Source organism: Chlamydotis macqueenii, chromosome 7, assembly GCF_036417535.1.
Source record: "Chlamydotis macqueenii isolate bChlMac1 chromosome 7, bChlMac1.mat, whole genome shotgun sequence".
Taxonomy (NCBI): Eukaryota; Metazoa; Chordata; class Aves; order Otidiformes; family Otididae; genus Chlamydotis; species Chlamydotis macqueenii.
The window spans coordinates 3889553-3914129 of NC_141562.1; the positions used below are offsets into that span (position 1 = coordinate 3889553).

Here is a 24577-nt window from a genome sequence, read left to right on the forward strand (position 1 = left end):
GAGCACAGCTATGTAACTTCCAGAGTGAGCTCAAGAAACCATTTCTTCTTTCACACAGTCTAAACCTATGAAGTCTTTTAGTCTGGACCTGCTTCACAAAAAGGCACCAAACTGACTCAGTAAGCTCTGGCTCAACACGGGCCTTGGCAGCTCCTACAGAGCTGATGTTTAGTCAAAATAGCAGTTCAGGGTATAAAGCCTCGTCACTCAGGTGTCCGAATCATGCTTCCCAGCACTTAAGCTAGTGGGATCATTTATATACATGAAGCACTGCTAATACAAAAATCCTCTCAGTTTAGAAGACCACTGAAACACAGAGCAGTACAGACAATCCCACAAGATTCAGTAGTAATCCATTCAAGCCCAGGCAGACCCATTAGATCAGCTCGGCATAAGCCAGCACGGACTGGCTATGTGCTGAGCCCTTTCCACGCCTGCACCACACCCCCCAGTACTCATATTCTATCATCTCCACAGAATCACAGAAAAAGAATGATTTTTTTTTTAATTGTGAGGTTTTCTAAAGATTTTCCTCATTTCAATAAGAAGAAAACAAAAAATTCCCTTTACCTGTATCCTAATATACTCAAATATATTAAAATATTAACACAACTGAAACTGTGCCAGCCAAGAATTTGCCTTTTCACCAGTTGAATTCCTTTCAGTGAGGATAGAGTGCAGGAAGAATGAACAGTAACCTGTTTGAAAAAGGCTACTTAGACATACTTTTTTTTTCTGGACAAGAGTGCATAAGCCCACTACAGGAACCTCCTGGTAAAATAACAGCGATAAGAAGTATCTCTGTTCTGGAAGGGAAAAGTGGAGGAAGGGATAGGAAACATCAGAAAAAAGCATGTTAATATCTCTGAAGGTTGAAAGAATCAGTTTTGGAAAGGAAAGTAATGTACTAAAAGAAAGCTTCCTCAAAATCCTCAAATTTAACTGTGAGGAGTAATATGTCATGGTTTTCACCATTAAAAAGGAATTGTGTAAACTACTGTGATGAACATCCACATGTTAATTTAACAAGCAATAACGTATATACGCTAATCAGCTACTCCAGCGCTATACACACATCTAGCTAAAAAGCACTAACATTAATGCTCACACAGTGCACACACATGCTACAATTACCTCATTATATTTTTCATAACCTGTCTCAGTTAATGTCTTCAAGGATGAACAGAAAAAAAAGAAAAGGAAATAAGAAAATGTAACAGTATCTAAGCCTTCAAAATCTTAAGTTAAACTGGTTACCATAGAGGTGATGTAGCCCTATCTGTGCTCCTGAAATGAACAGCTATTATTTAGATTTTTCTGATATGATTAAAAAGATGTACACCTCAAAGAACTGCTTCAACTCCAAACTTGGATATTAGTGTATCGCATACTTTTTTTTTCCTTCAGAGATGAAGTTAAGATCTACAGGATATTTCAAGTATGGATATAATAATTTTTCCAACTCTGCTCTAGCAACAGAATTGCAAATCAGGTTTATAAACAACTGCTTAGTAGTTTTGTCACCTTCCACTCTGAAGCGCTCTGATCTATTAAAAAGAAACCCTTCAAAAGCAGGTCCCTAAATTAATGTCATTCTATTCACTGCCAGTAATAAGAAGGTTCATCAAGGTAACAGCATTATGCATCCACAAGCAGCTTAATTCTACAGTTTTTATCTCTCAAAGTAGTCTTAAGTGTGGTTGTTCTCAAATATTAAAACTGCTTAATGTTTTTTCAAACAAATTGACTTTTACATTTTGAAGTCCACGCACCCATGTGAAACATTCACTTATGTGAATGAAAAGACATGCAAGTACTCCTCAGAAGATAAGCCTTGTCCACTAAAGCATTTCATATGACAGAAGTTTTTTGCTTGGTTAGTATCATAGGAAAGCAAGTTAAATAGATTCTAAGGGCATAGCTGGTATTTCTATTACAGGAACAAAAAAGGAAATGAGATAAAGAAGTTTTTCAGAAAGTTGATAATATTAAAACATATGCATAATAAAGGAGTATGAGACTCAGTCCTAGTCGTTTCCTACATAGAGTCAATGATTATTATTTAATTTTTGACATCCCAGGGGAAGCACATAATTACTGTACCATCTTGCTATGGAGAGAAATTCTGGTAAGATCTCATATCAGCAGCACCTTCTACTCAAAAAATCACTAGATTTTTCTCTCATTTCTAAAGTTTCTGTGGTGAACGTGAACAACTATCATAAGAACAATTAAAATTAACTAAAATTACTTCCCTGCCTAAGTGTACAGAAACTTATTACTGGACAAACTACTGCTCCTGCTACTAATGCACAGAATTCAGCCATTGCTCCTAAAGACTGATAAAACCACTTTATTTAATTGCCTTGATTTATAAGCAAAAGCTAGTCACAGTGTGATTAAGGAATTGAGGTAATTACCTGCAGAAAACTGTCTCGGCAGCAAAGAAACTCATTCTTCTTAATGATGGACTCGGACGTTAACACCAATTCATTTTTACTAAGGGCTGGTTCACTTCGGCATGGATATACAGCCTTAAGAGGAAAAAAATTACTTATTTACGTAAAACATATGCACAAAAGCTTCATTGCAAAGACACAGAATATAGATACATACCAATGATTACAGCATTCTTTAGTTTTGGGTTAGGGTTTGTTTTTTTTTTTTGTTGTGTTTTGTTTTTTTAACTATGTAATACCAGACTACTGTGAAGAGAAGGTCCACATAGACTTCTAATTACTTGTATAAATCTGAAGGTATACACACACACATTTCTACTTCCGTTGATAGATTACACTCACATTACAGAAATATGAACAGTTATTTCAGCGAAAAGCTTTCATCTTTGTTGAGAGGGGGGACAAATAAAACTGAACCAGCAAACAAACAAACCACAAAACCAAATACCATTCTTCAAACATGACATGTCCAGGGTTATTCAACAACATATCAAGCCTTTAACTTAAGAAGCAGTTCAAAGAAACAACATGCATGTCTTGATTTAATAAGGTATTACTTCGTGTAATAAAAGTCCAATTTAGTACCCACTAAGTCAGTAATAACTTATCTAGTGAGTTGGCTATTAGGCCCTAGAATTAGAGAATCATATAATCTCCAAGGTTGGAGAAGACCTCTAAGATCATCAAGTCCAACCATTATGTCTAAGCACAAAAAAAAATTATATTTTTTACAGCTTATACACAGTTTTGTCCTAGTTGCTCTGTTCTAATGCAAGAAAATATCTATAACACTAAGCATACACATGCTGAAAGACTGACCAGGACAACACAAAAAGGCAGTTTAAAAAAAAAATTCTTCAACTGAAACAATTCTCCCCATAATTTACTATTCCCTCCTACATACTTAGTAGTCTTTTCACACTTCCAACAAAGATGTCAGTAATTCTTACTCTGATATTGTCTAGAACTCGCTTGAATTCCAGTGGTTCATCCTTCCCTTCCATGGCTGCAGGATCCAAGCCATCTCCTCCATAAATAAACTGTATAATGTCACCAGTAGAACTTCTGACTGTCAAATCATACTGTGAGCAAAGATCTTCAAGTGATTTTACCAGTCGCCTCTGAAGCGTGAGGGTGAACAAAAATACAAAAAGGACATCTTCTTAAAAATAGCTGTTGATTGGGATTAAAACAAGTATAGAAACTAGACTCAGGAAATAAATCTGATAAAGTAATTAGCAGGCATAAAAATATATTTTAAGTCATACATTATCCCTACAGATTTACTGTACATTCTTTGGAACATGAAAGCCAACAAAAAATAAAATTTAAGGCAACAACACAATTCTCCACATTTTTTAAGTCCATCATATCAGAAACCTAATGCTAAGCTGCAAGAACCTATCATGGTCTGAGGAATTGGGATTTTTTTTTTTTTTTTTTACAGAATATTCAAATTCTTCCAACCAGGTTTATTTCTCAAGGGACAGAACACTTTACATATGGAAGCAAATACAGTCAACGATTACTTTCACTAGCAAAAAAAAAAAAAAAAAAAAAGTCATCCATCAAAGCTAGCAGGTGCTATTTTTCTACCAGTTTTAGCTACTTCTCTTACTTTAATTCATCGTATTGGGAAAACCCTTCATTATCATCTTCTTCCACCTCCCCAAAAAGAAGGCATGCTATGAAGCATTAGTGGTTAAAATCATTGTTACTTGAAAGATGAACTTAATTGCTCTATCAAAGTAAATTAGCTCACTAAAGAATTTTTTTTTTCTTTTAAATGTTAAGATTTTTTTTTTCCAAATTTCAAAGTCCAAGTGCTACAATTTATTCATGCAGGGTTAAATTTGATGAGGAAAAATACTTTGCAGGTTGCTTATTATCTTTATATATATTTGTATATACTTACACACATGCAAACATTACTCCATTATTTTAGGAGAGAAACAGTCTAATTAGTCACTCACTCCAAAAGGAATTTATTTCAGTCTTTGCAGCGTTACTTGCATATCTCTGAACATGTCCCCAGCCTCAAATTATCTTGCCTTTTACACTGAGGCAGTGCCTGACTACACTTGAAATACTACTTAAAAATTTCCACTTAATTCTTAAGATTGCTCGTAACAGCAAGAAGCTTTGTTGGAGGGACATTTGTTTTCACATGAGATACAGCCAAAGACACTAGCACCTTACAGAACTGTAAGTCCAAGTCTGTATGGCCAAGATGCCCGTTACCTAAAAAGGACAGACACTGAAAGGGAGCTTTAGCCATATTTCTGTCTTTCAAGTAACTCAAACCAAGCATTCGTGTCTTCCGTTTCTCACTGTTCAAATATCGTATCTGAAAAAACACTCAATTCAAACGTACATTATAATGCACAGACAAAACTTCCGTCATTCACATGGGTTTTAGGAACACACACTACATAGAAAGCCATCCTCAATAATTCCATAGAACAAGGGCTTTTATCACCCATATTCAAGAGGAAACAGCTTAATATAATCATGTTTCTGTACCATTGCCTGAGGTCTCATTTACAAGCCTCAAATCTACTGGAGAATAGAGCAGAGTCATGTATTTCATAAGTACATTACTCTCTTATACTAAAACCAAACACACATACACATAATGTACGTACTTCTCCCCCACATTTCGCCTTAATACGAACATAAGAAATATCCTGCTTTTGCAAGACTGGCAAAACCCCCACTCCACTGACAGTTACCTGCATATATCCAGTTTCAGCTGTTTTTACAGCTGTGTCAACCAGACCTTCTCGACCAGCCATTGTATGAAAAAAAAATTCAGTAGGAGTCAACCCAGAATAGAAGCTATTAGCAACAAAGCCTTTTGCTGCTGGGAGCTACAAAGAAGAGTGGGGAAAAATGGTTAAAATGCAATGTACCTTCTGTATGCATGCTATAAAAAAACCACATTGTATGTCATCTGAACTCCTTCAGACAATCAGCCAATACATACACAAACACAGAGCAATCATCTCAGCTGCACTTAGCTTTGAAGTTCCATGTTTGTATTTTAGATCTGAATAAAGGCTTCAAAAGTCTTGCCCAGTTCTTCCCAATTAATCTAATAGACTTTTGCTCTCCTTCTACAAGCCTTGTCATGCTTCTAGTCATTCCTTGCAAACACCACCAACTTCTAACACTTCAGCCTCACTTAAAATTGCAAATATTGAAAGGGTGGTAAGAATGTCAATTTTGCAATAGTATAGCAAAGGTATTTGCAGCGTTGAAGACTAAGGAATCCAGAAAAAAGCATGCCTGCAGGGACGTACATAACTAATTCTTTTGAACAGTTTGCTCTCACCTCCGAGAAGAGTTCTTGCCCATGAACTTTATGCAGGCATCACTTGAAGTCAAATAAAACTAAAACTGCCTCCATGACCACACAGAATAGTAAACAGACTACAAAGAGCTTCATCTTAGAAGATCACTTTTTGCTGTTATTTAACAGGTAGTGCTTCTTAAACCAATAAAAAAAGCTAGAGTTAATTTTTAACTTTTTTCTTGTCATTTAACCCATGAAGTATTTATTCTTCTTTAATTTCTTGAGGAAAGAAAAGATTTTTACGTTACAGAACTGAGAAGCTGAATTTTGGACATTAGTGAAAAATGCAAGTGTCATGCCATCTGACACTTGAATTGTCTGACTAACGCACTAAAAAGATTGATGGCTGGTACCTAGAACCTTCTCTACTGACAATTAGATTTCAGACAGCGGTTTGAAAAAAAAAAAAAATGCATCTTGCTGAATTTTATTAACAAGTACATGAGACTCCTTATTGCTTCATGTAGAACAGAACTCAGACAGAATATCCAGATTAGCCCATGATACCTATACTAGTGGAAGAAAGAAAAAAAACAACCCATAGAGTTGAGAATGGTTTATCTGGCATGTTGTTTCACCTGTCTAAAGATACCAACACACACCCAGCAGTCGTCCTGAAAAGTCTTTATGCAGTGAAACAGAACTCAAGACTTGAGCAAATTATTTTTAGGACTAAAATAATAGTGATGATACTAAAAATGTATCATCAGACTTACTTTAATTTTACTAAATTAGAAACGTCTAAGCAAGGCTTAGCTGTAAAACTTCAAGCTAACTAGACATCCAATGGCAATTCACACCATTACTGTTAACTCCCGAACCACATTCAAAACATTTAACTTTCACCATATGTGATCCTTTTCCTTCTCAATGTCCTGACAGAACATCCTACCATGTTTTCTTCTTAAAACGGTTTAAAGCAGTTTGTTTCACTTTTCTTTACAGAGTATTGTAAACATACAGAATTACCTTAGAATGCTTCTCAAAGTGAGGCAAGGATCTGTTCTCAAATCCATCAGGAACTCGGGACCCACTGATAGCCTGCTGACCTACACAAGCAATCATCTGGGATATATTAATGAAGGACCCTGAAAAGAAAGGGGAAAAAAAAAACCTCTCACTCACAAATGGAGAATATTAGTGCTCCTCTGATTACTCAGCTGTCTCCACTTCTATCAAAATCTATTATTTAGCATCATAATTCATAAAAAATGCACTTAGAATTGCAACAGTTAAGGAAGCTTTTCTGCTACTTGTCCTGCGTATTTCAGCATTGATGCAGAGACTGACAACTAAGTCTACAGTATAGTTAACAACTGCTTTTTAATTTTTTTGTTTTGGGTCATAGACATTAACGTCACCACTATTTGACAACAATTCTTTTATTATCCTGTTTTATATTACAGATTGTGTTTTATACAACCTAACCAACTTATTTTGCTTCACAATTTCTTCAATGAACGTATTTTAACAATATATTTTAAGAAGGGTTAAGTGTCTACCAAGATTCCTAGAACAAATTAAGTCCCAGAGAAATAAGTCACTAACGCAGAAGTTATATTTGCTGAACATGCTTGCAAACAATGCCTCCCACCTCCCAAAATTAGACTTATGTGTATATATCCTTCTTAGATTTCAGTATTTCTTTTGAAATACACAATGTCACTCTAAGGCTTTCCACAATTTATTACAGACACGTAAATAAAGGCAAAGAATTAATTGATTTCTTCAAATTCTCATAGGAAACAAAGAAAAGCTCAGATAAGAATCTGAGTATTAAACAAATAAGTATTACACAGGTGGTCCTTCAGAAACAAAGCAATGAAGATGGCTGAAATATTAGTTCCAATTCTTAATATATAATTTCCAGTTGATTTTTGTATGTGATATAGATACTTGAAGTGAGAAATGCAACTGAAAATTGATGAATTAATTCAAGTCTGAAGAACACCTAAAGTTCCAATAGGATGTTTTTCAATTTGTACTGAAAACTGAAACATACAAAAACTAGAACATCAGCTTGATTTTAATTAACTATACCCTGTACTTACTGAGACGAGTCACTTGAAATCTATACGACATGAATTTAATACTTGCACAACTGATGGTGTAAAATAAGCTATGAAGACAGAACGAGTAATTTTGAGAACAGTGATGCAGCAAGCAATCTACTTGCAAAGTTTAGCAATCCCTACCTTTAGAACCACAGAGAGCCATGATAAGGGGACTGTTGCTCTTGTCCAGTTCTCTGAGACAAGCACTGCCAGCGTGATCTCTGATAACAGAGAGTTCTTTAAGGATTAAGGCCTGAAATCCAAGATTTCAGAGATTCAGCATTGGTTACAAACAGTACTCTATCACTTGAGAGCAATACCTTCAGTAGTCAAACGGAATTCAAAATACAATGAAGAGAAAGGAATTTAGATATTGTTTTGGGTAAAGCAAGTTTAACTTGCTTAACTTTCCAGTTTGCTGAGCAAAAAGTCTTTGCTGGGATATGACAGAGATAGCCAGGGACATGACAGTCTCTTCTTGTCAGCAGCGTCAACTTGAGCTAAGCTGAGCACAGAACTAAGCTGCAAGTCTTGTTATGCTACTTGTAATCTTATCACCAAAAAAGTATTTTTGGACTGCTTGCAGACAGTACAATGAATATCTCCAATTGTTAAGAACAGAACATCTACATAAATAAAACCATTCCAGGGCACATACGGGTGTCTGAAAAGAGTAAGAGTGGAAAAGACTGCAAGACACTTCTTTCAGCCAGAGTGCCACTGCATACTGGACAACTGTGGCAGTACTTCATCACAGCATGTGGTTTTCCCGTTTGTTGTTGTTGGGGTTTTTTTTTTCCTTTTTTTTTTTCCTTTTTTTTTTTTTTTTTCTTTTTTTCCCACTACTATTTTTTAAGGGCAAAAGCTAGACATTGACTAGACAAGACAACAACTGTATAAAACCATAGGTCCCTGTCTGCAAGCTTTTGAGCAATATTCATTGCTCTTCACTGAAATTTCTACAGGAGAAAAAAAAAAGCAAAGTTCACTTAACTTTTGCCCAAATAAGGAGCAAGAAAACACTTTCATATAAACAGATCTGTAATTAAAAAAATGTTTTGCTTCTTGGTTCTTTACTGTTATTGTTCTTTATTAACTTAGCAAATATTTATGAGTGTTTTTAACCCCATCCCAATTACCTATGTAATTTTATTTTCTTGTATGTCACCCCAATACATCCAGCCAGGATGGAGGAAGGATCTCAGTTGTTTAGTATTTAGATAACATTTTTAGATGCATACAATTGTGCATCTAAATGTTAAGCCTAGACGGGCTCAGCTGAAGTTGCATACCTAGGGACTCTATTTACTCATATTTTTAGGTTTCAGAAGACAACTATGAACTTCACAATTTACATGAATATATTAATGAAATTTTGACTCTAAATGTATAAAATTTAAATTAAAAATTTTACCTCTAGTGTCTCTTCTGCAGTACAACCAGGCTGCTGCTGCAGCTTCCCAGTGTTCAGAGCTTCAATATACTCATCACATTTCTTATAGCCAGCATGGAGGAGCTCATACTTAGCTTTCAGCAGGCCCTGCCCAGGGGTTACATCACCAATTCCAATTGAAAAGCCACGATTAGCTATTATTAAAAATGAAAAAAGATGATATTAATAACAATCTCATGCAGAGAAAACATATTAAAAGCAGGAAATGTTATAATCGGGAACTTAATTTTTCCCCTCCCGTCACAAGCACTGCATAAGCACAATCAGTTGTTTCACTGTTCCTGTTAGCTTCACAACTAGCTTTTTTTTCTTTTTTCTTTTTAAACAGAGTACATCATATTTGTAGCAAAAGTCTTGCTTGATTGCTCTGTATTTCTGCTTTAAGATACTATTTTAGAAGAAATGTACTTACAAAGATAGACGGGAGCAAGTCTGGCTAGTCGTGACATGGCATCCGCAGCTTCTACCTGTCCCCAGTCTCTCAGCAAGATGTAGAAGATGTTATTCTTGGATCCTGAACCTAAGGTTCCTTTGTCCATACTGCCACTCATTAACTCACTGTTTTGAATTGTGACATCTAGAAATAAAAAGGCAAAAATAATTCATCAGTTTTCTAAAGCATTCCCTAAATTCTTGTAATAAGTTATGGAGTAGGTTTTTAAATAAAAGCTCTGTTCATTACAAAAACACAGCCCGAAGACGGACATTTAGTCTATTTGTAGAAAGTGCATGAGTAAGGGGAACAGCCTACAACCTGACGGTATCAACTTAAGTTAAAATTGAGTTTCCCTTCCTCCTTAGAAAGGTAGCTGTATCAAATTTAAGATTTGTGAGAGACATCGTGAATAATCCTTTTTGTTAAAAATCTTAAAAATGAACTTCACTTCATTCATCAGAATAAAGTCTTCAATCAATCTTATCTGTCCAGAAACAAAGTCCTCAATCATGCATAATAAACCAGTTATTTATTTATTTATAAAGCAGAGCAACAAAAATTCAGAAGTGAAGTTACAGTTCTCTTATTCAAAGATTTTGATATTCAGTTCAACTCAATCATCTCTGGAGGTACAGCTTAAATTTAATAGGTACACTGGACTCAGATGTCTCTTGAATTACAAGCACGTAATAACAACATCCATGTTGCCTGTAGGGGTGTACACACAGCCTCTTTGAGATTATTTCCTTTTGCTTCATCAGGAACCTTCCATTTCAGGCACTGCATCTTCCTTACAAGCTTTAGCTTTTAATCAATTAAAAAGTATCCTCTGTACATGAACATTAGACATATTTTCTATGAGAGTAGTACAATATATGTTCATCGTCAACACCACGATACATCTTTCACGAAAAAAACTGGCATAAGTAGATGGCTCCAATTTAAATAAATTTATATAGAATGTAGTAGATGTTTGCACACTGTACTGTATGCTCAATATTTTTCATGTGAATTTAGGTAATCATATGTTTGAATCGGAAGTCACTGCTCTATCGCTTATTATATACAATCAATACACGACACGAGGATTTCTTGAGACTTGGAGAATTTGCAGATAACCTTCTGAAGAGAATTAGCATTGCCTCAGAAATGATGTTTTTTCAAAGAACTGAAAAGAGCCACCAATGAAATGGAAAAGTTTTCCACATCATCTGCTACTATCAAACTCAGAAAATGGGAATTCCTCCCATACTTCCTAAAATGCTCATCTCCTACAGCCTTTTCCACCCTGATGCTTTGCATTCCACCTGCCACTCTGACCTTTCTAACTGGAAGGATACAGATGGTTTGATATCCCAGGGATTCCCATCTTACCTACATTTCCTTCCTTTTCACTGTTTAACTTCTAATCGCTTTATCACTACCCCCACTTAAGATACTAAATTTTTCCATTTGCCCGCTGCACAACCACTTCCCTAAGCTTCTTCGCTTTTATCTCTCTCTCACTTTCACATACTACATTAGTATCACACAAAAGAAATTTTATTACAACAAAACACTCAAGTCTTTTCTTTGCTGTTCAGCATGACTTCAAATTTTAATAAAAACTACATAATTTTATTTTTCACTTCAAGAATACTTATGTGAAGTACTGGTTTAACTCCTACCGTGAGGTCAGCAGCAACAAACTCAGCAAAACAGTGTCTACAATTTCTTTTAAGGCTTCCAAAACACAGCTTTAGAAGAGTTACTCACAAGAATCGTTGTAACACAGGTCTTCCCCTTTGCCACAATACTGTTTGCCCTTGGTTCGTAGATTGGCTTTTACAGGACAATCATCACTGGGTTTGAGAATGAGGCTAAAAACCTGTTTTCCTGTCCAAAGTGTTACAGGCTTAGAGAAACAGAAGAACAAGAGTTAGGATTACAGAGTTTACGCTACAACTACAGTAAAAAGCAGTAACTTAATTATAAAATTGTTTTCTATACAGAACCTTTCTACAATGAACTATACTTGTAAAAATGCATAGTAGCATGCCTTTGAATATTTCAGTATCACACACTTTTATAGGTATAAAAACACTGACTGTTGAATGGTTACCCTTTACAGAAGGGTACGTGTATGCAGTGAAAGAAACATGCTCTACTAGCTCCCTCTTACTGTTATGCTTCCCTTTCTGATTAGAAAGGGAAAAAAAAATGCCACTGCTCTCATTTAATTTGTCAAAAAGGTTGCAACATTTGTAATTTTTATAATTCCTTCTTTATATAGTGCCTTTGGTTTAAATTTTTAGGAGGTTAAAGATTCATATAATTACATGCTCCCCTCAGCTGTTGTTAAATACAATAACTGTCACAGCTAGTGCTAAAATTACTCATTTGGAGTGACAGAAGCAGTCAAAGAGTCACTGCTCTTGGCTATTAGCTAAAGTTTATATAAACATATAAAATTCACATTAGATACTGTCCATAAATGCTCTGACTTTGCTTTTAATTACTATCATTCACTAGTATTTCAATTTAACTTTCTGAATTTCCCTAATATTACACTTAATATTTAGAAATTAAATAAACGGCATTAATAATATACTCTAATATTTATTAAGTATTTAACAAATTTGAAAATGTATCAAACTCCCTCCAAACAATACTGTTTGCCTCAAATATAAAATTAATCAAATACAGACATGTATGTGAATGAAGGCTTCGCAGACTCCAATCTAATAAATTATACTATAGCTCTTTTCAAAGTTTGTGACAACTACACAAATACTCTGCCCTTCATAATAAATATTTTGTCTACCTGATGTAACAAACAAAAAAATAACCAACTAGAAAACCAAAGTGACATTGCATTCACCCTCTTTAATCGTTAACACATTGCCAAGTTAACAAGTAAAGGATATGATTTCCCAGGTTTCATATCTCCTAAATTTGGAATACCGAAACCTAGAACTGTTGAGCGTTTCAGGACATAACTTGAGGGCACTCAAGGAATAACATGATTTCTCCACTTAGCTTCATATTGGTCTGCACAGCCCGTAACAGTGAGGTTATGAAGAACAATGTATCTTCTACTGACCACTAACAGCCAAGTGGTCCGTCTCACAGTTGCAGGACAGCAGCAAAGCTATGTTTGAATCCTGAAAGAAGCTTGCATCTGGACTGCACCACGAAAGGTTACCTCTATTCAGCATCAGGAACCATCAAATAACTTCTGCATGGCTTTGACCCCAAACTCTGATCCTTGCACTTTACACTTTACAAATAGAAAAATCTCATACAGAACTAACATCAGAGAAAACAAGAACTGTCTCTGCTGAGAACATCACCATGAGTTAAGAATACACAACAAAGAAAGTCGTAGTAACACTAAAAAAGAAGTTTGACACACCTTCAGAATTGCTGGAGGTGGAAGACGAACTTTTATCTTTTCGTCCTTGCCAACCAGGATAGAAGCAATAATTTGACAGGCTTTAGCTCGATCAAAAAAGGTATCTTTCAATGTAAGAAGATAGGCACCTAGAATGTAAAAAGTTATTAATGTGACAAGAATAAAATTAGATTAAGTTTAAAAACTACTGCATATTCCAGTATCAATGATTTCACTCTGACACTAGTTAACTATTTACTATGCAAAATGACAGTAGGTTAGAGAGCTTCAGTTGTAAATCCTTTCCAGATTTTTTTTCTATTGCTCCACACTCAAATATCTAAAAATTAGAACCAGTGCATTTCTATAATCTATTCACTCTCTCAGACTCTATTCCATCCGTAAAAATAAGGCCTTGGCATTAATTTTTGTACACTTTCTTCCTTATACTCATTGGACATTTCCCAAAGAATTAAGGGAACTTGAAGGTAATTACTGTAGGTTAAAACTATTTTTTGACTGATGAATTCAACTCTTTTACCATAATCATAAGCAGTTTACATGGACTATGTAACACATACAAATATCCTAAACACTCATTTTCTCTGTCAGAGAAACACTGCAAAACATAGGCAAAGGTAATAATAGTTGCAGCTACAAAGGTGGACAGTATCAGAAAAGATTCTGAGGATATAATTTATATTTCAGACTAAGAATGGCCTTAATTTCATGTCACTTTTACGTGTGAAAGGAGAAATTTATAAATTAATACAGCCAAATTCTGGAAAAGCTGAAAGCAATTCTGAGGGAATAACTTAAATCATACAGCTCTGAAATAAGCTGATACACACACCTGTGAGGAAATCTTGAATAGCAGCGATAAGAGGTTCTCCATTTCTTGGTGTTACCAGGTTTGCTTTTGTCTGTAAGACACAAGAAACAAAAAATAATGCTTTTGAAGACACTTATTCTATTATTCATTCAGAAGAAAACTTACCATTTAAGACAGTTATTGTAGCAGAAATAGTAAAAGCTTCTCTAAATCAAAGGACAGCTTTCTTCAAAAAGATAGAAAAAACAAACTGTAAGTTTCAGTTCACTACAGTCCATGCAAATCTACTGGTAGTTAAGGAATAATTTGAGAATAGTTACTGGAAATTATATATTCTGTTTCCAAAGCAGAAGCTGCAATCAACTTGATGTGTTTGGTAGGTTACTGTTCAAACGGGACAGGGAAGGGAAGACAAGCTAGTGTTCAGAACCTGAGAAGGGACAAAAGAGACGCTCACTACAGTGACCTACTGAAACACTGCAAGTTGTGTGGTCCCTACAGATATGCAATAATCAAGCTACCCATTCCACTAGCCTCAGTTTCTTATGTCTTACTCAGACTACTGCTCCAGTTAATCACCCCCACCTACACAGCATGGTTTTGTCTGAACTGAACTGCTCACAGGCCCGCACAAACTTGAATCACACACTTGGCGGTGGTGGTTGGGGGGGAATGTCTTTTAAGCTCACAAATCAGTTCAGCAAGCCAATAAAGGCACTTGAATCACACACTTATGCGGCGGGGGGTGGGATGGGGGGGAAAATGTCTTTTTACGCTCACAAATTGAGCAACGGATATAATCTACCTGGACTTGTGCAAAGCTTTTGACACTGTCCCGCACGACATCCTTCTCTCAAAGCTAGAGAGGCATGGGTTTGATGGACGGACCACTCGGTGGATAAGGAGTTGGCTGGATGGCCGCACTCAGAGAGTGGCGGTCAACGGTTCAATGTCCAAGTGGAGACCGTTCACAGGTGGGGTCTCTCAGGGGTCCGTGTTGGGCCCAGCCCTGTTCAACGTCTTTGTCGGCGACATGGACAGTGGGATAGAGTGCACCCTCAGCAAGTTCGGCCATGACACCAAGCTGCATGGTGCCGTTGACACGCTGGAAGGGAGGGATGCCATTCAGAGGGACCTTGACAGGCTGGAGAGGTGGGCCCGTGCCAACCTCATGAAGTTCAACCAGGCCAAGTGCAAGGTCCTGCACCTGGGTCATGGCAATCCCAGGCACAAATACAGGCTGGGCGGGGAATGGATTGAGTGCAGCCCTGAGGAGAAGGACTTGGGAGTGCTGGTGGATGAGAAGCTTAACATGAGCAGGCAATGAGCTCTTGAGGCCCAGAAGGCCAACCGCATCCTGGGCTGCATCAAGAGAAGCGTGGCCAGCAGGTGGAGGGAGGTGATTCTCCCCCTCTACTCTGCCCTGGTGTCCAGTTCTGGAGCCCCCAACACAAGGACATGGACCAGTTGGAGAAGGTCCAGAGGAGGGCCATGAAGATGATAAGAGGGCTGGAACACCTCTCCTATGAGGACAGGCTGAGAGAGTTGGGGCTGTTCAGCCTGGACAAGAGAAAGCTCTGGGGAGACCTGATAGCGGTCTTCCAGTACCTCAAGGGGCCCTACAAGGAAGATGGGGAGAGGCTGTTTAGTAGGGCCTGCTGCAATAGGACAAGAAGTAATGGTTTTAAAATAGAGGGAGGTAGATTTAGATTGGATATTAGGAAAAAATGTTTTACAATGCGAGTTATAGAACACTGGCACAGGTTGCCCAGAGAGGTGGTGGATGCCCCATCCCTGGAAACGTTCAAGACCAAGCTGGATGAGGCTCTGAGCAACCTGATCTAGCCAAAGATGTCCCTGCTCCTTGCAGGGGGGTTGGACTAGATGACCTTTGAAGGTCCCTTCCAACTCTAACCATTCTATGATTCTATGATTCTAAATCAGTTCAGCAAGCCAATATATACTGCAGCCAACAGTTGTGTTGCTACATCTGAAGTAGCAGTGGCATTCAGTCACCCCAAAAAAAGCAATGTATTGGAAAATGCTCAGATTGATGCTACTGACTCTACTTTTACACCACAGATCAACGCTTGCAACCAGGTCCCTCTTTATCTACCCTCCCTTCTCCCTTTTTTCCCTGCACTAAGAGCCTACAGTCTCCTGCCTTCTCTGGTAAACTGCCTTCTCCAGTACAAGCACACCATCACTGCCCCATTTCCAGTTGGTCTGTCTGCAACTGCTGGGCTGTCAGACCAGAAAACCAAGTATGTACCTGTTTGGTAACAGAGCCACCCTATTTTGGTAACAATCACTAAGGATAGTCAGGCAGAAACATACTAATGACATCTACTTTTTTAAAACCACTGAATTTTGCATAGATGCTAAATTTAAGCTTATTAGACTACCAGTGTGTAACAGTTCTCATTTATTGTAATATCTCTTTCGCAGAGTTTTCAAGTGGTATAACAGACGCACATTATCCACACCCAGGAATCTTGGTAATATTTCAGATTTCACATGCAAGTTAAGAAATACAGGGCTCAGCCCATCTGTCTCCAGTAAAATCGCAACTCTAACATTATCTACTTACCCCCATTAACACAAGTGCTTCTGCTTTTGCTTCTTCTGTCTGAGGGAGGTGAAGGTTCATCTCATCTCCGTCAAAGTCTGCATTGTACGGTGTACAGACACATTCATTAAATCTGAATGTCCTATGGGGTTTTACTCTAGCCTAAAAAAAAAAAAAAAAAAAAAAAAGTAATGCACATATAGTCAAGCATTCTGAAAGATGAAAAGCCAGGTTCAACTGCTTCCTTATAGGCTTTATATTTTCTTTTTACTACAGCCACTAGTCAAAATTTCTGATTATAGGATTTAACTCAACCAGGAACTGACAGAAATTGTACTCAGGTTATGCTATGAAATGTACCTAATAACTTCCATTATGAAGAATTTAAACCAAGCAGAGAACACAACATGCTTTGCACAGATCACATCAACTCTACAGAAATGAAATGCTTACAGGTACCGAGGTCAATTACGGCTATTAAGAGAATTGTTCAGACAGCAAACTGCCCAGTTACACATCAATTCCCCTGCAAAAGCACAACTGCACTGTATTCATGCTCATCCCCATACAGTGTTTCAGAAGTTGTTTATTTTTGTGTGTGTAAGAGATAAACACCAGCAAAGATAAAACACCTAATACTCAGGGATGCACTGTATGTTAGGCTGTGTATGCACTTACAATGTGAGCCATGATGCTCAGCTTATGAAGAGAGGGTTGTCGGTTGAACAGGACTATGTCACCATCTATAAGATGTCGCTCCACGATATCGCCAAACTTCAGCTCCTGGGCCATCTTTTCTCGGTTTCCATATTTCAAAAATCTTAAAGTAACATGTAACAATAGATTCAGAAGAAATAAAGTCAGAAAGATGTAAAGCCAACTGGAAATAAATTCTGTTTTTAAAATGCAAGTTCTTCCATTAAATGTCGGAGTGTTTGTATTAAAAAACGGATGTGGATTTCACCATTAAACATCAGCCCTGCTACTATTTTAAATAATAAACTTGTCTGTGACATTAGTTAACGAAGCTGCAGTTATTAGTGCAGTAGGTAAGGAAAAAAAAAAAATCTATTTATAAAACCAAAGAATTTGTTTCAATTGTACCAGGGAGTATAGTGAGTTTCACTCATATACTATCTCTTCTTACTACCCATAAACTGACCGCAGATTAGGTCTCCCAAGGAAATAGCCAGTATAATGTGCCCAAAACTGCCTGTTTTCATTCATCTTTGTACTACACTCTCTACTTCAAATAAGAGACTCAGTAATATTAAAAAAAAAAATCTAACTGCAGTTCTCTATCACTATTATGTACACTTAAGTTTAAATCCAACAGATTATCTAAAAAGAAATTGTACCCTAAACCTGAGATAACAACTTTTTTTTGGTTACTGCCCTTTATGAAAGATTCTAAAAATAAATTTTAATCTCTGTAGATGTAACTGTTTCCACACCGCAGTAAGAACAAGTTGATGGGGAGAAATAAGAAGTGAATCATTACAGATAAGCACAATACCTTTTCATCTGTGTGTGTCTTTGCTGTATGAAGTTGGCTCCAGGGTGAACATCAGGACCATTACGGACAAGTTTCCTCATAAAATTAATATTTGCTTTGTTCACCTGTTGCATAAAGACTTCAATCAGAAACAAATGAAACATGCTTCAGGACCTCTTGTTTTTGCTAGTGCCTTTTGAGTTTTCTAATTTTAGGCTCAACCGACAATCCCCCTTACAGCTGCTGAAGGGAACAGGCAGGAGGGAACAGAGGAGGAAAACGTAAGCGAATCTAGACAAGAACATCAGAGTGAAATTAAATTAAAAAACTGGGAAGTAAATTCAGAAATAAAAATACCTGACCACTCCTTACACATATACACCAACAAACATATGAAGCTATGTATGAGTTCAAACAATATCAAGCAAAACTCTTCTCTCTGGAGGTGTCACTTCTTACAGCATATGCCTTCACAATACTGGCATGTATCTGACACTTCAACCTTCATTTACCAGCAGCAACAGAACTGGCAAAGCACCACTGAACATTTCAAACATGAAGTAACACATTCACTATCTTTTATAGCAAAGCTATGAAGAAGAATAGCATTGAGGACTGGTCAAAACAAAAAAAAAAAGTGAGCACAGAAGAAGTTTTGGTCCTACATTACTTACCTTTTCAGGAAAGGTTAGTATTTTAGCAACATGAATAGGCACTGCTACTTCATCTATTCTTAAGTTAGGATCAGGTGAAATGACTGTTCTGCCAGAGAAATCCACTCGCTTTCCAGACAGATTGCCTCTAAATCGTCCTAACAAAATAATCAAGTGAAAACTCTTCTATAAAAAATTGTTTTCAAAATGTTATCTGTTAAGACAGCACATTAAAACATCTTTCAAGGTACATCACTGAAGCACAACACAACAGTAGCAGAGAGATGCTTTGGAATAGCAAATACTTGTGGCTTAAGAAAAAAAGAAAAAAAATTAAAACAACTTTCTAGACAAACCTTGTTTTCCCTTAAGTCTCTGAACAAAACCTCTGGTCCATTTTTTAGGTGCCATGTTGAGAGGAATTCCAGAGAGCTCACTATTAATGTAGAGGGCGCACTGCAGTTGAAGAAAATCCCAGTCTTCCATAATCATCTGTGTTTTGGCTCCTGATATCCTATGCTAAACAAAATAGTCATCCAATTCAGAAAATCAATATAAAAACACATATTAAACTAGCAAAGAATTTTTCTGACACAAGTAAAACTCTTATTTCAAAAATAACGTTAAAAGCCTTCATACACTGGAATCAAAAAGGCAAGATAACTTTACAATAGGGTGTATATTGCTATAGCATTAGGCCATTCACAAGAAAACCCAGCAAAAAAATTTTTTTTACTAGCATTGGTTTTGGATAAATGCTCACAAAACTATGTATTTGTTTAAATTATATTTTTTTCCCAAGCCACTGAAGTGAAGCTAATATAATTTCACAGCCAGAAAAATCATCAGTAGTTAATTTTTCAATCATAGGAGAGTTAATACTCACTTGATTTTGTCTGCCTGACAAAAGACAAGTTTTTAAAAGCCTGAAAAGTATTAGTCTGGTAGAACTGTTCTAAACAAATTATATACTGTCAAATTTACTTCTAGTCTCAATTTGATTACCATGCTAACTGACACCTGATGGTGCAACAAAGAAAGGACAAAGACACAGTAAAAAAAGAGAAAGAAGTACATGGAAAAAGAACCAATAAGCATAATGTTTTCATTCTAAATGACCACTCAAAAAGTGTCATAGTCCTGGGAGAAAGAGAAAAAAAAAAAAAAAAAAAAAAAAAAAGAAACAGAGAAATAGGGTGAAAACAAGAAGAGTGAGGGAGGGAGGGAAGGAGGCGGGGGGAGAGAGGGAGGGAGAGAGGGAGGGAGAGAGGGAGAGAGGGAGGGAGGGAGAAGAGTCAACTTGACAGACCCGAACTCAAATGAAAAAACATTCCCCATGATCCACCAGCAGATCTTCAGCAGGTCCTATACTGCAAGTAGCTGGTCAGCCAGCTCAATTTGAAGCAAGTTTCTTTATTTCCTTCAAAAAAATGCCAAGCAGCATAGGAGTACAGTACAGGCTGCTTGCTAGACTGTAAGCAGTAAGACAAGTAAAACCACTCGCTCTATTCAATTCTAACCCAATCTTTTTGAAGGCACAGTCTCTGAGAGCTTGAAGGATGGCTCACCTTTTTTATTACATCATTGAGGAAAATGATCTCTGTCAGTTTCATTGTCAAGTCATCTTCATTGGTGCCAGACTTCAAGTCACTCACAACAGAGGGTCTGATACACAGTGGAGGCACTAAAAGACGTGTCAGGATCAAATCTGAAGGTTTACCTGCTTCTGGGTTCATTAGAAGCAGAGGGATGTCTTCTGCTGGGATTCTTTTAAAGAGGTTCAATACTACCAAAGGATTCAAGTTTTCCTACAAATCATTGGAGAATGCGGATAACAAGCCGTCACCTAACAGTTTCAATGCTTCTCTCCTCCCCTTATTTATTGATTGGTCAAAAATAAACTATTTCAGAAAGACAAATAGAGAAGAACTATTCATGCGAACAAAACTATGCTTTCGTTTATTTATTCTGAACCAATCCTGGTACTGTCTAACTTGCTACATTCTTTCCCTTATACATCAGTGTTTACTTCTCGTCAGGCTACTCTCTTTTGTAAACTGTTAACTGAAAGCATTTCATAGTTATTTGACAAAGCAACCCAATTAACCTCTTATAACAAACTTACTGTACATTCTACTCATTTTATTAGTAGCAAGTCACACAAATTACAGTACTTTCTAGACTACTTTTCAAAACTTCATTTCTTTCTTCTTAGTACAGCTACTGCTGCAGTGTAAGAAACTCCAGATATTCACCACTTTTTCTGTCTAAATATGTACCCCGAGATCTTCCCAGCTTGCAAAGAGCAGAAGGAAATGAAACCGCACACAATGCAAAGCTGAATGAAACAAAAAGTTTAGATAATTAAATCTCTTCTCTCCTTCCCAACATTAAGTTCTTATGAAGAATAAAAAAAATTCTGTATATTCTAATAATCTCAGAGTTAAATCTACATGTATATGCAGAGTTTATATGAGCCTATATTTCTTCTCCCTTTTCTAGCTTATGGAAGTAAAACACACCAAGAACACTCCCTTTCTTTACAGACAGAAAGCTATGTACTAGAACACACCAATAAACTAAATTTCTCATTTTAGCAAAGTTAGCATTATTACAACGAATACAAACATTCTTCAAGTGTCTTTTGGTATATAAAAATCTTGGGCCACCACAAGGCTTAAGCTGCTACATCTAAAACCTTTGAGGAGTTCTATTCCAGACACAAAAACTAGCAGAAAATTTAAGTCATAATAAAATTCACCTGAGCTCTTCCCAGTAAGGGTTCTACTTCTTTGTTATGTTCTATGGCAGTTTCAAAGGACTGGAGAAAAGTAGATACGACTGGATCTACAACTTTCTTATTGGTCTTGTACTTTTCATGTATTATTTTCAACAAACCACACTTCTTCACAGTTCCTGCAGGTAAATAAATGTGGGTTGGTTTATTTTCATTTTTTTAAACAAGAACAAAAACACTAAACAAAAAAAAAACAACTCCAAAACTTAAAACAAGTAAACTATAGTTCCAAAAACTACTTAAACCTCCATGCACAAAAGAATAAAAGAAAACTTTATCAACATTATTAATCAGTTTCCTAAAATGACTAAACAGGAAGAGGACAATCAGGTCACTGACAATAGCTGACAATATTTTAAAAAACATGTTAAGTAGGATTTTTTTTGCTATTATTCAAGTATCAAATACCTGTTACTGCTGTAAAAAGATATCACACGAAACTAAACAAACAAAAAAGGGCAATGTCTACATTCATATAAAGAGATGTCAAAAAGCACAGGCTTCGCAATAAGAATGCAATTACCAGATTCTTAGTACGTGCCAGAAAGAATACCCACTAGCTGTGGAATGAACCAGCATATTGAAGATTTTGACGCTATCACAGCCACCAAAACAAAAAGCATCACAACAGTTAACTATCACTAACTGCCAATGTCAACACTTACCATTAAAGGCACCACAGTAAGGACAAGTATTTTTCTTTCGGCACTTTTCAGACACTTTCTTTTTTAGCCCTCTCTTCTGAAGATATGTAAGGCCAGGTCGCTTCAGGTAATCCAAAAATTGTTTTTTTTCTTCCACCGATAGCATGATACGGCAACAGGTCTTGCAGATCATCTTAAATGTAAACACATATAAACACAGTTGTTTAATAAATACATTCAGAGATGTAACCTCTTCTACTATAACTTAAGTTCTTCAAAAGAATGCAGTTTTTAAAATTAAATATAATGGTCTTGGTTGAAAGACTCATTTATATGTTGTAATACACAAAAAAAAAGTATATGGGAAAAAGAATGTAGTCAGTAAGGCAAATCCTTATCTAAGCTCTGCAGGACCTTAAAGATCCATACAAAGCAAACAGAGCTTTGATTTACCAGAATGTCCTAAAAGGCAAGTTATACTGCATACATTTAATTCAAACTACTTCAGTAAAATAATGGATTAAATTAATCAGTTTGAGATTACATAAAATAACACAGATGTATTTACATCACTAAGACTGGTATTTAAACACATTTATTTTACTAAACACAGGATGCATAAATAAGATTTATAACACAACCTTATTTTAGTCTTCTCAGTTGTACTTTCAATCATCATCTTTCCTGATAATTTCCTTTTTCTAGACTAAAAACTGATGACAAATCATAATTGTGTTTACCTGTAAGATGCCTATCACAGCTTTGAAGTATCCAACATGAAAACACGGCAGTTCTAAGTCAATGTACCCATAATGTCCTAAACAATCAGCAAGACTTTTTCCACAGGTTTCACAGGGACGGTCTTTCTCACTGGTTCCCTTTGCGAGAAGAGGAACACACACAAAGAAAAACGTTTTAGCTGCAATCAACTGAATACATAAATACAACAGTTCTTGAGCTAGTCAACTATCCTGACAGCAAATCCACAACACTTACTCCTTTTTCCCCAGCATCAGAAACATGTCAGTAGCACTAAAGTGACTCCAACCCTAAAGAAAAAACGTCTTTCATATGCAGGCCGTGACATTAACTCATTCAGCTTTTGCAACTCTTCTACAACTTATTAACCTACCACATGTTAGTTTGCAGATGGATGTCTCTGAGTCCACCAATGAGGGAGAAAGAACTTATCTGCTGCCTCAAAAGAACAGTTTCCTTGAACCATCCAAAAGCACGAAGAAAGTAGTTCTAACTGTAACTGACAGTCTATGCAATTCAGGCAGACACACGTTTGCATGTATTTTGGATGAGCAGTAAATTTCAGTGATCTCAACTTACTTTTAACCACTTCAAGTAGTTCTACAAAGTGGGTCAGGAAAAAACAAACCAACAGTTCTCACCATGCGATGGTCAAGTACTCCATACTGCAGCGGAGAGTGATGGTTGTCCTGACTATACAGGTTCTTGCTAACCACTTGAATGTGAGCTTGTTGACGCATCTCCTCCGGAGACTTCATGCCAAAACAGATGTGGCTTCTAGAATGGAAATTCCAGACGTATGGATGTGCACATACACATGCACGAATACTTGTAACTACAGGTATACACACACAGACGTATTTGGAAGCAACGCAAAGGCAGCTAAGTCGATTTACGATATGGTTGAAGTAGGTTCTCTTAGGATAACTATAAAAAACAGCGCTGTTTTGCAGGGAGTAGGTGTTTTATAGCCGGGGGATTTATCACTGTTCTCAGGCAAGCCCACAGCCCCCGCGAGCCCGGCCGCCAGCCTGAGCCGACCCAACCCAGCAACTCCGGGGCGCCGCGCAGCCCCGAGCAACGGAGCGGCAACCCGCGTCACCCCGCCCGCCCCACTCACATTTTCTTGGCCACATCGGTCTCCCTGAACTGCTCCTTCACCATGGCGGCGGCGGCGGCGGCAGCAGCAGCAGCAGCGGCGGCAGAGAGGGGCCCGGCCCCCGCCCCTCGGCGCCTGGCGGGGCTGCACGCGGCCGCACTGAGCTCGCCTGCAGCGCCCCCTGCTGGGAGCAGCCGGGGTCCGCCCGGGGCACTCTCCCGAGCCCTCGCCGGGCAGCCGCCCCGCCCCGCCGTTCCTCACGGCCGCCTCTCAGGGCGCCTGGGGCCCGCGGCCGCTCCGCTGCCGGCTGCGGTAGTGTCACAAGCCAAGCACCACCGCACCCCGCAGGAGCCGTGCCGCCCAGCTCACTTCACGGCTCTGCGCTCGCTTTCCCCGCGGCAGCCCTGACCCAGGCAGGCCCTGGGCACGGACAGCAGGGCAGGGCAGCGGGATAGGAGAACAACAGCAGCCCCACGCAAACACACAGCGGGGCCTGCAACGGGGCAGGCCGCACGCCTGGCCACGGAGCCGGCTCCTGGCACCCAGCACACCGCAGAGACAGCGGCACGCCCCCTGCCTATCAGGCACGCGTGAGACAC

General features: G+C 37.7%; 1 protein-coding gene across 2 annotated transcripts in view; it reads right to left on the reverse strand.

Moving 5' to 3' along the window:
* POLR3A (RNA polymerase III subunit A) overlaps positions 1–24055 on the reverse strand; it is a 37731-nt gene extending 13676 nt beyond the window's left edge. For both annotated transcript variants that reach the window (XM_086752339.1, XM_086752338.1), the window contains exons 1-21: positions 24000–24055; positions 23521–23656; positions 22861–22998; positions 22142–22313; positions 21441–21595; positions 20248–20487; positions 19036–19198; positions 18701–18837; positions 18048–18151; positions 17210–17351; positions 16553–16693; positions 13984–14053; positions 13152–13279; positions 11513–11651; positions 9734–9898; positions 9283–9455; positions 8010–8121; positions 6784–6902; positions 5192–5329; positions 3410–3580; positions 2421–2534 (exon numbers count right to left, since the gene is read on the reverse strand). In XM_086752339.1, coding sequence (XP_086608465.1) covers positions 2421–2534; positions 3410–3580; positions 5192–5329; positions 6784–6902; positions 8010–8121; positions 9283–9455; positions 9734–9898; positions 11513–11651; positions 13152–13279; positions 13984–14053; positions 16553–16693; positions 17210–17351; positions 18048–18151; positions 18701–18837; positions 19036–19198; positions 20248–20487; positions 21441–21595; positions 22142–22313; positions 22861–22998; positions 23521–23656; positions 24000–24043 — 2901 coding nt within the window. In that variant the 5' untranslated portion in view covers positions 24044–24055. The remainder of the gene's footprint in view (positions 1–2420; positions 2535–3409; positions 3581–5191; positions 5330–6783; positions 6903–8009; positions 8122–9282; positions 9456–9733; positions 9899–11512; positions 11652–13151; positions 13280–13983; positions 14054–16552; positions 16694–17209; positions 17352–18047; positions 18152–18700; positions 18838–19035; positions 19199–20247; positions 20488–21440; positions 21596–22141; positions 22314–22860; positions 22999–23520; positions 23657–23999) is intronic.
* Positions 24056–24577: the final 522 nt, after the last annotated feature.